The 14,841-nt window shown below is 28.9% G+C and overlaps 1 protein-coding gene across 1 annotated transcript; it reads right to left on the bottom strand.

Annotated features, from left to right (window-relative positions):
* Positions 1-22: 22 nt before the first annotated feature.
* LOC117919723 (putative zinc transporter At3g08650) lies at positions 23-3,408 on the bottom strand. Its single transcript, XM_034836962.1, has 3 exons — positions 3,295-3,408; positions 1,496-2,252; positions 23-360 (listed from the first exon to the last, which is right to left on the bottom strand). Exons 2-3 carry the CDS (start codon positions 1,958-1,960, stop codon positions 55-57), a joined length of 771 nt encoding a protein of 256 aa, XP_034692853.1. The 5' UTR covers positions 1,961-2,252; positions 3,295-3,408; the 3' UTR covers positions 23-54.
* Positions 3,409-14,841: the final 11,433 nt, after the last annotated feature.

Here is a 14,841-nt window from a genome sequence, read left to right as displayed (position 1 = left end):
TACCAAGGAATACATTGGCCACCACAGCATGAGATACAGTCAAAACCCAATTAATTACCAAGCATAAAATACTACCTGAGGCAATGATGTAATTACACTCCATAACATTGCATTCTGCGGTGAAACTCCCCTTGATGCAAGCACCATGCTCACAGCCAATCCCTCTGGTATGTTATGCACAGCTATAGCCAAAGTTACCAAAATGCCTTGTGAGAAACCCTTTGAGCCAGCAAAGGAAACTCCAACACCAGCACCCTCCCCAAAGGAATGAAGAGTCATTATTCCGATGACAAGAACAACTTTGGCTGCCTCTGCTCCTTTTATGTCCAACATACTTACTTCCCCATATTGTTCAAGAAACTGAGAAACAAAAAATCATGCATAACATGATAGGATTTTAGTACATCCAAGCATGTGTGGAGGAAGTAATCATCACAACACAAACAAATGTGTACATAAATATAGTTCTTTGGTGAAAAACTCGATTTGGTTTAATGTTGTTTTAGGTAGCATTTTCAACATGATATGAGCTTAATTATAAATCGCAAGTATAAGCTACAATTTTTCCACTGGATCGAGGCTTTTTCATTCCTTTCATGCCTTTCAAATTTGGTCATTAAAAGAAAAAGGAAATCTAAGAAATGATGAAGCCATCTTCCACCAAATTATCAATTTTTTTCCAATTCATTGATAAAGAATTGTAGTATGCTGTAGTGCAACAAAATAGACAGTTTGTCAATCAGTAACAAAGCAGACTCATCAAACATGGCCATCAAGTTCAAATTAAATGCTGTATAGGAAAATTTAACATGGTTTTGTGAGTGAGAGTGCATGCATAAGAATGATGGGAATAATGACATTCCCAGCTAACAACATCATTACCTCAAATAAATGAACCATTTCAAAAGAAATTTTAAGGGTGCATCTCTCTGTTAAATGCATTTAATACTGTGTAATGGAAGTCACTCAATTTTCAGTCTTCACTGATGGACTCAGTTAGCCTCTTGCCAAAAAATGGATAGAATCCAACCATATGGTATTGAACCATCAAAACAAAACTGATAAATCCATTTTCATTATATTAGCCAGATGACAAATTTCCCCTTTCAGATGCCTAACTTTACAGCACTGTAAACACAGAACGAAATGCATTCAGTATAGAATTTTCAATTCTATCAAAGACGGCCTTAAAACAGAAACACTCAAAAGAAAATAAATTTGTACAAAATGGTTATTAAACCAAACAAAAGAGATAAACAATAGCATAACAAAAGCACATTGAAAGATATTTATCATCAAAGACATACAAAACATTATAATGCACGTCTAATGTATTTTTTGATGGGTTATAATGTGTGTCTAATTTATGCATAGATGTGTATATATATTACTGGAAAGGTGACAAATATGCCTCTATGGAATAGGAACAAGGAGCAGCAAGTGAATTTTAGTACTGAAAGGGACAAAAAAACATGAAAAGAGCAAGGTTCACCACCTTCTTGCAAAGCCAAATGAAAATGCCTCCTGCCAAAATGCCAACCATGACCCAATTTCCAGTACCATGCTCCTGCCCTTCCTGTACAAGATCAAAGCTGGCAGCCAACATCACACCAGCAGCCATTCCATTGCATATTCCAGCCCACTGGGGATCAAGCTCGACAAAGAAAAATGGGACTGCACCTAATCCTGTGGCAGCAGCCATTGCCAGAGTAAATAATGCAACTGTGGACACCGTAACTCTGGTGGTACCCCCTTTCCTCTCACCCAGCACACTTTTACCATCTTCTGACCGGAAGGCAGTCTCTGTTCCAGACCCATCTATAATTTTATCTCCTACATTCCTATGTGGAGCAGTTCTTAATTTTGGCAAACTTTCTGTTTCTGACTCTGCTTTGACACAACCAGATAGCACCAAGAAAAAGAGTGAAAATAACAGAAACTGTTGGAATCCCAGCTGCATTGTGTTGATAGATACTTCTCACCAAGAAAAAACAATTCAATTCTTCAACTTCATTATTTCAAGGGATCCCTAAGACAATATTCTTGTAGAGGCAAAAGGAAACATTAGTGAGGCTGCTCTCTGCAGCCCAAAGTCAACTGGCATAAACCCACTTCACTGTTATTGTGAAAATCGGAGATCTGATCAAATAGAATTTCATGGATACTCAAAAAATGATCCAATACACCTGAATTTAAGTGCAGCAGTTAGGGGCCACAACCTTTTTTGGGACTGTGCCTGGGTTCAATCTTACCTGAAGTCCAAAGCCAAAAATTCATCAGGACAAAAAAATCTAATGATGAAAGCATTACTTCAATAACAATATCATGTAAACTTCCACCGCTCTCAGGACCATGGACCCTCACCCCCAAATACACAAGGAGAGAAAAAGGAAAAAAAAAAAAAGTGGGGGGGAGGGGGGAGAGGGAGGGAACAAGATTATGATCCTTTTGGTTGCTGAGAAAATGTTAGAAAATTAAATTAAAGTTCAAATTATGAATCTTGGGTTTCACATAACATAAGACCCCAGAAATCAAAGGCCTAGACAGCTCCAGTCAACTAAACCTAATACAACCATTTGACTCAGTTCATTTGAATTTTTTTTTTCAATTTTGGGAATCCAAACAACAAAACTAACAAACAAAAATAGAAACCAAAATTTATGTTGCCTTTTCATCTTCTGCCCTCTGGACAACCAAACAGATGGCATAATAGATTTGCAGAAAAAAAAAGAAGAAGATATGTTTTCCATTTAATTGATGAGAAAATAACATGAAATCGAAGAAACCAAAGTCCTGAATCTCGGACTCGTTTCAGTCCTGAGATGCATAACATAATCGTTTGGCTCAGTCCACCTAAAATTTTCAAATTTTAGAATCCAAAACATAAAATGCAAAATTCCATCTCCACCTCTTTTCTTCTACTTTTCTCAGCAACCAAACAGAGAGCAAACGAAAGCAAAATCTGTAAGAATAAAATCTTAAAAAGAAAACCGCCGATTCAGCTGAAATCATATTGCAGTCACCAATTCAAGCATATCAACATGATCCGATTTTTTTCCGGTCAATGGCCTAGAATAATACCGTAAAGGCCATTTTGGTTGCTGAGAAACCGCAGGAAAGGAAATGACAACCCAAAGACAAAAATGAATCGGATTCATCCCATAATAGTCCAAAATTTTATTTTCTTACCTTTTCATATCTTTTCCAACAATTTTCTCAGCAACCAAACAGGAACCAAGATTTGTGAATCAACTATGATCCCATTAAAAAAAAAAATAGATAAAACGAGCTTACCAACAATAAGATTAACCCAAAACCGCTGCAAGGATCAACTCAGCTCAAAGAAACCCTAATATATAGAGACTTCGATTCCAAGGAATAAACCCTAATTTTAAAAGGAAAGATGATAAGAAAAAGGAAAATAAAAATAAAAATGCCCGCACGTTGTTTCAAATCAAGACCAGGAAAACCACCTTCGGTTGCCTAATTAATAGTAACAATAATTGCAATAATAAGCCAAAAAAATTGTTTTAAATTGTTAATAATACATATGAATTAAGCTGTATTTTTCATTAAAACTTTAATATAAAAATAAAATATTTTGAAAGAAATCGGAATTCTTCTGAACAATTATTTTAAAAATAAGACGTTTTCAAAACATATTTTAATTGTTTTCATCGATAATACAAATGTAAAAAGGTAATTAAATATGAAATATTATAAATAAAAATTTATCATATTTGTATTTAGTCCCCGGTTATTTATAATCTTTTAAAATAAAAATAAAAATTAATAACTTAGATTTTAAAAATAATGATTTTAAAAAATATTTATAAAAAATATCAAACTATTATTAAATTTAAAAATTTTTTAAAGTGATTTTTAAAAATATAAAATAAACATCTAACTTTTATATAAAATGTTCTATTTTTATATTATTATAAATTTTTTTCTTTATTTTAAAAATAAAAAATGTATCCAATTCGGACACTAAATTATTTTATTTAAAAACTTCAAAATTCATTTGTTATTAATTATTTTTAAATCAAAATAATCTTCATTTTATTTTATTTAAAATTTATTTAATAATAATAAAATAAAATTTAAATTAAATTTTGTTATTATAATAATATTATAATTAATTTGATATATATTTATTTTAAAACATAGGTAGGAGAATAACTATTTAAGGTAAGGGGGTCTTATTAAGAATGAAATGACGAAAATACCCTATTCAGGAATAATAAATGAATGTGTAGGTAATAAATAAATAGATAAATAAAGATGATAAAGCCGCTTTAATGCGCTGACGGTTTCAGTTGGAGAATGCTTGTAGTGCGGGTTTTCTATGGACGGGAATTTTTTGGACTTTTTCTTTTATTTTATTTTTTATTTTTCACTAATTACGTTGACTTCGATGTTCAAAAGTCTTCTTTCCATACTTAGACGTTGGTGTTTGGTGGTAGGTGATTATTTTATTCTTTTTTTTTTTTTTTTTAAATCTTAGGTGTATTTTACCTTAATAGGTATCAAGTTAATTATAATTTTTGAAAATAGAATAATATTTGTAAATAAAAATAGCAATTACCTTTATAGAAGTATATTTAGTAAATATAATGGATAAAAAAATATTTGTTATGTTTATAAATTGAATTTTTTAATCAATTTATAAATTAATGGGTAAAATAATAATAATAATAATGTTTTTAAAAAATTGAAATAAAAGGGGTAATATAAGTTGTATAAAGTTTTTTTTTTAATTAAGATGGGTAAATACATGTGGCAACCCAATTTAAAAGGTATGTTGATATTCATTTAATTTATTTGGATTTCATATCAACCCATTAAAAAAATATTATTTATAAATTTATATATATATATGTATGAGATATTGTATCGATTATAGAAGATATTTACATAGTGTTAGCCCAAGGGTTCTCATAATCATGTTTTGATGATAACAAACCATAGTTAAGTTACTAATTGGTTTGAATTATAAAGAATTTCAAGTGTTAATTTGAAAATTCATCAAATGACTTAATGGATGCAAGATCAAGACTTTTGGAAGACCTTTAATCATAGGAAACATATGTAAGATAAATGCATGGGTGCACTTAGGATTTACATATCATTTCATGCATCTTTGAAAAACTCGGTTTATTATTTAAAGTTACATTTTCATCAAAAACACGAGTTTTATCAAATGAACCTTAGGCAAATCACTTCAAAATTGGCATATTAATTTACCTAAAGACCTTACTTGAGTGTTAGAAGAGAAAAGAACATAAAATGATAGGTTTTTGGGCCAAAAATGGTGAATCGGTCGAGGCATTGGCCAACCTGTCAGGGTATTGGTCGATCGATTCCCTTTTCTCGGTCGAGGTCCGGTCGAGAAGTGCAATAAATACTCTCTCTTCCAGTAGTCTTTCCTTCTTGATCGAGGGATCTGACTTCTCGGTCGAGGTCCGGTCAATGATAACGGTCACCCATCAAGCATTAAATGTTCCAATAGTTAGTGAATCGGTCGACCCTCAGCTCGATCGGTTGAGGTTGTTTTTTGGTTTTCTTGGCTCCCGATGTTAGAAACCTATAAATAGAGAGTTTCACTTCATTTATGAGCAAGAGAACACCTGCATTTAGTTGTCTACCCACTTGTTCTTACCTTAAAAGCTCTCATTCTTTTCTTTGTGCATTAAATCTCCATTTGCATATCATTAATGCACCTTTATGATTCATCCTAGCCTTGAGTAGCATTTAAGTCTTTGTTGAGCTAGGTTGAGAGATTCTTACTTGCTAATTGAGTATTAAAGTCTTCAAGTGAGTTGAAACTTAAAAAGATTGTGTTTTTGGGCCAAAAATGGTGAATCGGTCGAGGCATTGGCCAACCTGTCAGGGTATCGGTCGATCGATTCCCTTTTCTCGGTCGAGGTCCGGTCAAGAAGTGCAATAAATACTCTCTCTTCCAGTAGTCTTTCCTTCTTGATCGAGGGATCTGACTTCTCGGTCGAGGTCCGGTCAATGATAACGGTCACCCATCAAGCATTAAATGTTCCAATAGTTAGTGAATCGGTCGACCCTCAGCTCGATCGGTTGAGGTTGTTTTTTGGTTTTCTTGGCTCCCGATGTTAGAAACCTATAAATAGAGAGTTTCACTTCATTTATGAGCAAGAGAACACCTGCATTTAGTTGTCTACCCACTTGTTCTTACCTTAAAAGCTCTCATTCTTTTCTTTGTGCATTAAATCTCCATTTGCATATCATTAATGCACCTTTATGATTCATCCTAGCCTTGAGTAGCATTTAAGTCTTTGTTGAGCTAGGTTGAGAGATTCTTACTTGCTAATTGAGTATTAAAGTCTTCAAGTGAGTTGAAACTTAAAAAGATTGTGTAAGAGTCCATTGGAGCCGGTATCCAAGTGTAAAGGTGATTAAAAGTTTGATTGAAGCTTCAAGTTAGTGGAACTCTCACTCGGTTAGGAGCTTGAGGAAAGTGGATGTAGGTAAGGAAATGTCGAACCACTATAAAATTTGAATTTGAATTCTCTAACTTTATCTCTTTTTATTTACTTCTCTTGTGCTTAAATTTGTTGTGTTTAAAAAGATTTTTTTTAATCTCAATTCACCCCTCATCTTGGGTGTTTTTCTCTTTTAAATATTAGCCTTTATTTTCTCACATAGTTTTATGGTTTCAATACACTAATTATCTTGATGATTCATTATGAGTAGTATTATGATATTTTGATGATTCACTATTTTTTCTAACAATGCTTTTATATCTATGACTATGTTCGATTCTTGGAAAGTTTAATGGAAATGTGAAAGAAAGAAAATAGAGAAGAAAAATAAAAAAATAAATTTAAAGTGAATAAATTATTTTTATATACTATTTCAAACTCTTTTAATTTATTTAATTCTTCTATATAAAAATTAAATAATTTAAAAATACATAAATTTCTTAATAATTTTAATTATATTTAACTTAATTTCATGTATTTTATAATAAAATCAAACATGAGAAAATTATTTTCCTTCCATTTTTTTCTTTTCAAAGTAGTTTTCAAGAACCAAACATAACCCACATGAATTTTACTAGTGTCAGTTAGAAAATTCAAAGTCAACTAAAACTTCGATTCACCTTCCAACATGACCAACATTTTGACCAAAGGTAAGAAAAATGAAATTGAAGAAGTATGAACTAAAGAAAGTTTCAACAATACTGATAACGACCTAAAAATATTATTAAAAAATGGTTATTTGAAAAATAAATACAAAAAAAATGATATTTTTGACCATTTATCTTTTACATTATATGATATTCCACATTCAATAGTAGTATGTACATGTTTGGATTCCTTTTAATTTTATAAACATGTTTTAAAGTTATAAGAATCATTTGGGTCTTACAGACATGGACATTAGGAATTTATTTTTTGTTTTTTTTTTCTCAATTTTTTTCCATTTTTTTTCTCACTTTTTTTCCATTTTTTTTCAAAGTTTTTTACTTCTTAAACACTTCAAAATTATTTTTAGACATTTTCTTAACTATCTTTACAACATATGGTTGTCAAAATTTATATCAATCCTAAGCCCTAAAATATATTCATGTGAGATTAAAAAAAAAAAATGTATTCTTGTTAACAAACAAGATATAGAAAAATGATTTTGGCTTAGGACTCTTCAGAAGAAAAAAAATTGAGAGAAGAAAAAAAAACAAAAAAGTTAGTGCGAAAAGAAAATAAAGAGGATATTATAAATATATTAAAAAATAAATAAATTGTCATGTTAATAAGATTAATGTTTTAAAAGGAATATATAAATAAGGTGAATCTCTCTCTATATATATACTCATTTATTTATAAACCATATTAATAAAATATCTTTTTTTTCTTTCTATGAGAAGTAATCTATATCTACCCATTTATTACTTGCTTATTTATTTGTATAATTTTTTATCCATTTACTTATTTATTTACTTTAACAATTTTTCAATAGAAGTATTTGCCAATAAATTTTGTATAGAGTAGGATTACCACAATACCTAGGTTGTCCATTCATCCACTCACTTCATCCATTTAGTCATCCATATTTTTGAGTTATTTATTTGAAAAAATTGGGATAAGGTGTAATAAAATAAAAATATTTAAAAAAAAATGAGGCGCAATTTTTACATTTTCAAAAAAAGAAAAAAAATTAAAATAGTTTTTATTTTATATTAGGAAACTAATTATTTTTTAAAAAAATAATGATAGAATATCTCTCATTTTAAAATGGACTAGGGTTTGTGTTCTATATTTTATTTTGTGTATTCATTTCTAATTATTTTTTAAGGTTTTTCTTAAACCTATATTATTTTTTTAAGTGTATAGAATTTACACGATTTTTTAATTCTTTTGGAGGTTTCTTAAGAGGAAAGTTCAGTTTTATTTCGCTAGTGAAAAAAACTAAAAAAAAAAATTAAAAAAATAAAAATAAAAAGGAAAGAGAATAAGTTAAAAAAATATATGACTTAAACCTCTAAAAAAATAAAAACATAAAATAGTAAAAATTAAGGGTTTGTTTGGTTCCTGTTTTCAAAAACTATTTTCTATTCTTGAAAACAAAAAACACAAAAAACTTGTTTGGGAAAAGAGGTGTGTTTTTGTTTTTTGTGTTTTCCGTGTTCTCAAAAACCATTTTTCTGAGAACAATAAAAAGGTGTTTTCATTGTTTTTTAACTATTCATAGAATAGATTATTTTTCGTGTTTTTTTTTTTTTTTTTTTTTTGTGTTTTCCTAGTTGTTAAATGTGTTTCCACAAAGGTGAGCTCCACATAACCACCACACCCCACCCTCACTTGCAAACCCTTTCTTCTTCCTTAAATTATTGAAATTAATATACTTACACATAGTTACAAAGTCGTCCTTTGTTTAAGAAAATTATAGCTGGTGCAAAAATTTCAAAATGAAATATTTTTTTTTAATTTAAATGAATTGTGCATATCAAAATTATTTATATATTTATAATATCAAGTTAATAGAAGAAAACACTTTATTAATTACAAAATAACTTTCAAATATGTTTTTTGTTTTACTTATTCTAAATTTTTTTTTTATTAACTCAATAAAACATGTTTTTTTTAGAACAAAAACTATTTTCTAGAATTCAGTTCCTAAATACAATTTTTTTTTTCCTGAAAACACAAAAAATTGTTCTTAAAAACTGTTTTCCAGAACAGTTTTCAAAAACAACAACAAAACAGACCTAAGTGATTTGATATAAAAGATCAATTTAAAAAATAGATAAGAATTCTTATCTTATGTTTGGCTCCTGAAAAATCTCTGAGGGAAAATGTGAAGTAAAAAAATATATATAGAAGAAGTAAAAAGAAAAATAAAGTGAAGGAAAATGAAAAAAGTTTAAATTTAATAAATTATTTTTATATGTTTTTTCAAACTCATTTTACTTATTTCTCTTTATTATAGCAAGATTAAATAATTTAAAAAGATATAAATTTTAAATTAATTTTAATTATATTTGATTTTCCTATATATTTTCTATTATTAAACCAAATATAAGAACTTTTTTTTTGACATTTTTTTTATTTCCTAATTATTTTCAAGAACCAAACATAGCCTTAAAAAGTAAACTAGCATGTGAGATGAAAATTAAAGTGAGAATATTTTAGAGGAGTTGATTTCTTAAGATAACCGATAAAAAGAGAAGTTATAATTTCAGGGTTTGTAGAAAAAGTTATAGATAATTTTTTTTTATTAATTAATTATTGATAATTTATATGCTTATGCCGTAGAAAAAATTAAAAAGTTAGTCTTATTTTTTTGTGATATTTTTATTCCATTATACATTATCCTGATTTTCCTCATTTATAAAATAAAATAAATAACAACTCCAAATCAAAATTAATTAATTATATAAATAAATAAAAAATAAATTCTTACAAACAAATTTACCAATTACAAAAGAAAAATTACTAATTACCTTATCATAATATATTTAATACTTGTCAAGATAACTTATGCCTCAAATATAATGCAAATATAGTCCGTTAATTGTTGTAACATTCCTCAATTATTATGTACATTAATAAAAAATAAAACTTCCATTTTCATGAATAAATACAAAACATAACATATAAGGATATTAATTCACCTTCCCTCCCCCCTCTCTCTTTCTATGTATATACATACCTACATTCCATAGATTTATTCTCAAATAATTCAAGGAAGATTATATTGAGTTGAAATAACTAAGAGATGGCGAGAGTAGCATGTTTGATTCCAACATTGGTGGCTTTTCTCCTTACTTGCAATGTCATGGCCATGGATCCAAGGAATACAAATAGTAAGGATGTTCCATGGTACGGTGAAATCATACCCCCTGAGCCCTCTCCTGGTTTTTATATCAGGGTGCTTCATTGCATGTGGAATTTGAGCCCTGGCTGTGGCTTACAAGTCTATCATTATATATTTAATCCGTCCGTGCAGCCGGATGACGACTGTTGCCGCATTATCATAAGCATAGGTTTAAAATGCAACAGACTCCTCGGTTTGGCCCTCAGTGCATTTAAAAAATTTAAACCCCAGGAAGCTTTGATTAATAAGCAAAGTAAACTAGTATATCATAACTGTGTTAGGCGAAATCTATAAGTAGGTCATTTGTGGGTAAATGTGAACATGTTTCGATTCTACTCTTGTAATAAGACACGTTTGATGAAAAGTTGAAATGCATCTCAAAGTTTTCAATCACATATTTCTTGTTTCTTTTCAAATGCAACTACTAAAGAATAGTGTAAATTGATCAAAAACAAAAATCGTATTTTTCCATGACCTAGAATAAGTGATTTTGAGTTCAGTCACGACCTCAACTCAAAGGTTTGTCCCTCAAAATGGTTCTATATGAAGGTTAACCACCTTATTTGCCCTTAACTAAATTGGAGTTTAGTCCTTTGTCACGTAAGACGTATACAAGACATGATCTCTCAAGAGTATGTAATACTATACAAATAGATAGAATCTAAATTTAGGTTATAAGGGTGAATGATGAAATATAAAAAACACTACATCATGCATGTGTACACACAGATATATGAATAAATATACCTCACTTGTATTTTTTTTTCTTATGGGGTAATTAATATATATTCCATGTACCCAAAGTAACTAACACATGGGTAAATTCAATGAATATATTAGGGTTATACAAAATGATTAATATTGTTATAGCCAATTCAAAAGCCAGCTATAGAAGACATGGTTTTTATTTTTTATTTTTTTGTTGTTGAAAAAAGTAAGACAATAATAAAATTTAATTTATAGTGCTACCACTTTATGGGTATAACAACTTTCTTTGGTATATTTTGTTTAGTTATTCATTTTATGTCATTTTTTGTATTTCAATCTTGTAAACTAAATTTCAAGTGTATAAGTCTAATATTGTTTTGAGATAAAATGTGAATTGAATGGTTAGACTACATCATTGGAATCTAAATGATGAACATGCATCAATCTTTTGTTTTAAATAAGATTATTAGTGTATAAACTGAGATCTAAGGATGGATCTTCACATTTAGTTTATTCTAATTTTAAATGGAATTCAAATTCCCTTTAAATAAAAGGAAATATCTTTTTGAGTGGTGTTTGAATTAGTTTGAAATGAAACTAGAATTTCATATATCTACTACTAGTTTAACTTTTTAAATCAAGAATAAAGAATAGTGTTGTCATGTTAGAAATATCGATTTCAATGGTACTCAAATTAGAAATTTTAATTTTTATCATTTTTGTAAGCTTCCATGATCTTTTGGCTATTATGGTTTCATTTATTATTATTATTATTATTATTATTATTATTATTGAAAACACATATGTCCAATAGGGTAACACTAAGAGGAGAGGAAAGAAGGGTGAATGGGTGTTTTTAAATATTACAATATAAACATTGAAATTAACCCAAATTAAAATCTAAAGATATTAGGGATACTCAAAGTAATCACAGACATGAAAGGAACGTAAAGATTTTTATGTGGAAAACCCTCATACTTGTTACGGAGATAAAAAACCATAAAGTTTAAGACTTATAATCTACAACCCATTATATGATATCAAAGTATACAAATTTACTCGATTGCTTTACCTTAAAGACTTTCTTTTCAACACCTATACCTTAATCCACGCCCGTGATACAATACCTCCAATGCTCCAGTGGATTCCTCTCAACCTCTAAGGGATGCAAGTCTTTCCAACATCCCATAATTGAAAACAACGAATTCTTGTTGAGAGTTTTAGAATGTTAGGACAAGTTGGCTTTAATCTCTCTGAAATGGGTTAAGAGAGGGTTTATACATAGGTCTAAAAGCTTAGAGGTTAGAAATGAAATTTTCTTAAAAAAAAATAAAATATTAACTTTCTAAAAATTAATTAAGAAAATAATTTTCTTAAAAAATAAAATATCCCAACTTTCTAAAAATTAATTAAGAAAAGAATTTTCTTAAAAAAATAAAATCTTAAAGTTGTCAAAAATTAATTAAGACGTTTTAACTCAATTTTAAAACTTTCGATCCAACCCTATCTTATTAAAAAAAAAAACTAACTTGTCTTTATCAAACCTTTTAAAATTTACCTATAACAATCTAGTTGAACGAATAACAACCTCGAATATTTAATTGAGAGTAAGCCACTATCTAAAAAGGTTCTTATGTCAGAATGAAACGGAACATAATTATTAACATATTACAAAAACTCACTTTCCCAACAATTATTATTATTATTTTAGGATTAAAATGGAATGAATAAATTCTAAAAAGTCTTGTAGAAAACAAAAGAATACATTCCTCTCATGTGTTGATTAGGATTTGTCTTATGCAATTATTCTATACAATTCATTTACTTCTTTTTTTATTTTGTTTACTTGTAATCCAACATGATCAATTGCTATACATGTATTGTATTGTTTTCTTTTTGCATTGTATCCATCATTTAGTAGACTAATTGTCAAAGTCACCTTAATCACTTTGTTAGAATAGCTTAGCAATCCCATGAATATTGGCTTGTTGATTTGTGTTAAACCGACCATGGTCATTTGAGTTGTCTGATATATTCTTTATTTATCTTTACTCTCTTATTTGTGTAATGATTTTATAATTAAAAAAATACATTCTTCTCATTTCCTTCCTTATATTTTTTTTCTTTGACATGGTATTATGGAAATAAAATCTTTATTGGGGTCTCTCAAATATTTCTTTTGACTTCTAGATCTCATTTGTGTTTATGACATTTCAATCTACACTGTCCTAAACATAATAAAATGTTTCCTAACCCATCTCTATTACTTTTAGTGGTCCAGTTATAATTACTAGGCTCTAATGACGAACAATTTATTGAAAGGATGAAGACAAGAGTTTTATGTTACCTATATATCAAAATACCCATTCAAGGTATGTCTAAGTCTTCAAAAGAGTTTGAATCTCACCTTAAGATTATTAAATGTGTCACTGATGCAATCATTTCTTCTATTAATGTTATTTGGTCTCTTTGAGATAACAAAGAAAGCTTGAAACTTGTTATCTACCCATTATGCGTTTGGATTGGCGCAAGAATGCCAACTTCTTACCACTTAGCATCACGTGAAACTTGCACTAGATTAGTTTGTTAATAGCTTTTATTGGCAACCAGTCTTTCTTTGGGACTAACTTGCCTTATCTAAACCTCAATAAGAGTGTGAGAATGATTTAAATTATTTGAACATGTTATGTTGAACATGTTACAACAATTTCTCAATTTCTCATGCCTTATCTAAACCTCAATAATAGCATCACGTGAATCAATTTCTCATGCCACTAAATGATTATGTAGAACATGTTACAATCTCATTGCTTCAACCCCTGCTCTCTCTCTTTATAGTGCCTTGATGATGTTTTTTTTTTTTGTTAAGTGACTTTAAATGATGTTGGTTCCATTTCTAATAGGAATGGCAACGGGGCGGGTTCGAGACGGGTCACCCCCATCCCAACCCCACCCCGTTTATTCAAAACAATTCTCATCCCCGTCCCATTTAAAAAATTAAATGGGGCAGGGCGGGGCGGAATGGGTACGATAAATTCACATACCCGCCCCACCCCGCCCCGTTTAACTTTTTTTTTTTTAATTTAATTTTTTTTAAAAATTACTTTTAAAATTTTAATTACATTAAAATAAATGTATTTTATAAATAATTAAATTATTATATTTATTATAACTTATTTTATTAAAATATTTTTTATTATCTATATATTAAAACTAGTAAAATAAAAAGTTAAATTAAATTAATTTTAAAATTTAAATTAAATTAAATTTTAAAATTAATTTTATATATAATCGGGGTGGGATGGGGTAATACCCGAACCCGTGTCGGGTTTTTAAAAAAAATTTCAAACCTGTCCTAAACTCGTTTATTAAAATTGAACTTCATCTCATTAGGGGCGAGGCGGGGCGCGTAACCGAAAAAACCCGTCCCATTGCCATCCCTAATTTCTACCCTGACATGACTATATTTTGTGCTTCTCTTGTTCCTAATCCTTGTTTGAACTTACTCTCTTTAGCCAATGTGTGATTCTTGTTTTGGTGTTTAGGTATTTTGGTTCAAAAATAGTTGGTAGGTAAACAATCCTAGCTAACATTCTTTTAAAAAATTTTATATTGGTACCATTTTGCATTATTTTAAAATTTTTATTACTTAAAATAAATCAATATTTTCTACATAGAAATAATATCATTGGTAATAATAATTTTTGCATGTAATTAGATGTCACTCAATTCATTTTAATTTAAATGAAAAAAAAATCAATTTTGAGATAGCTTTGTTTATTT

The sequence above is a fragment of the Vitis riparia genome, chromosome 8 (genome assembly GCF_004353265.1).
Source record: "Vitis riparia cultivar Riparia Gloire de Montpellier isolate 1030 chromosome 8, EGFV_Vit.rip_1.0, whole genome shotgun sequence".
Taxonomy (NCBI): Eukaryota; Viridiplantae; Streptophyta; class Magnoliopsida; order Vitales; family Vitaceae; genus Vitis; species Vitis riparia.
The sequence above is the reverse complement of the archived record's forward strand: the minus strand, read 5'-3'. Positions and strand labels throughout refer to the sequence as shown.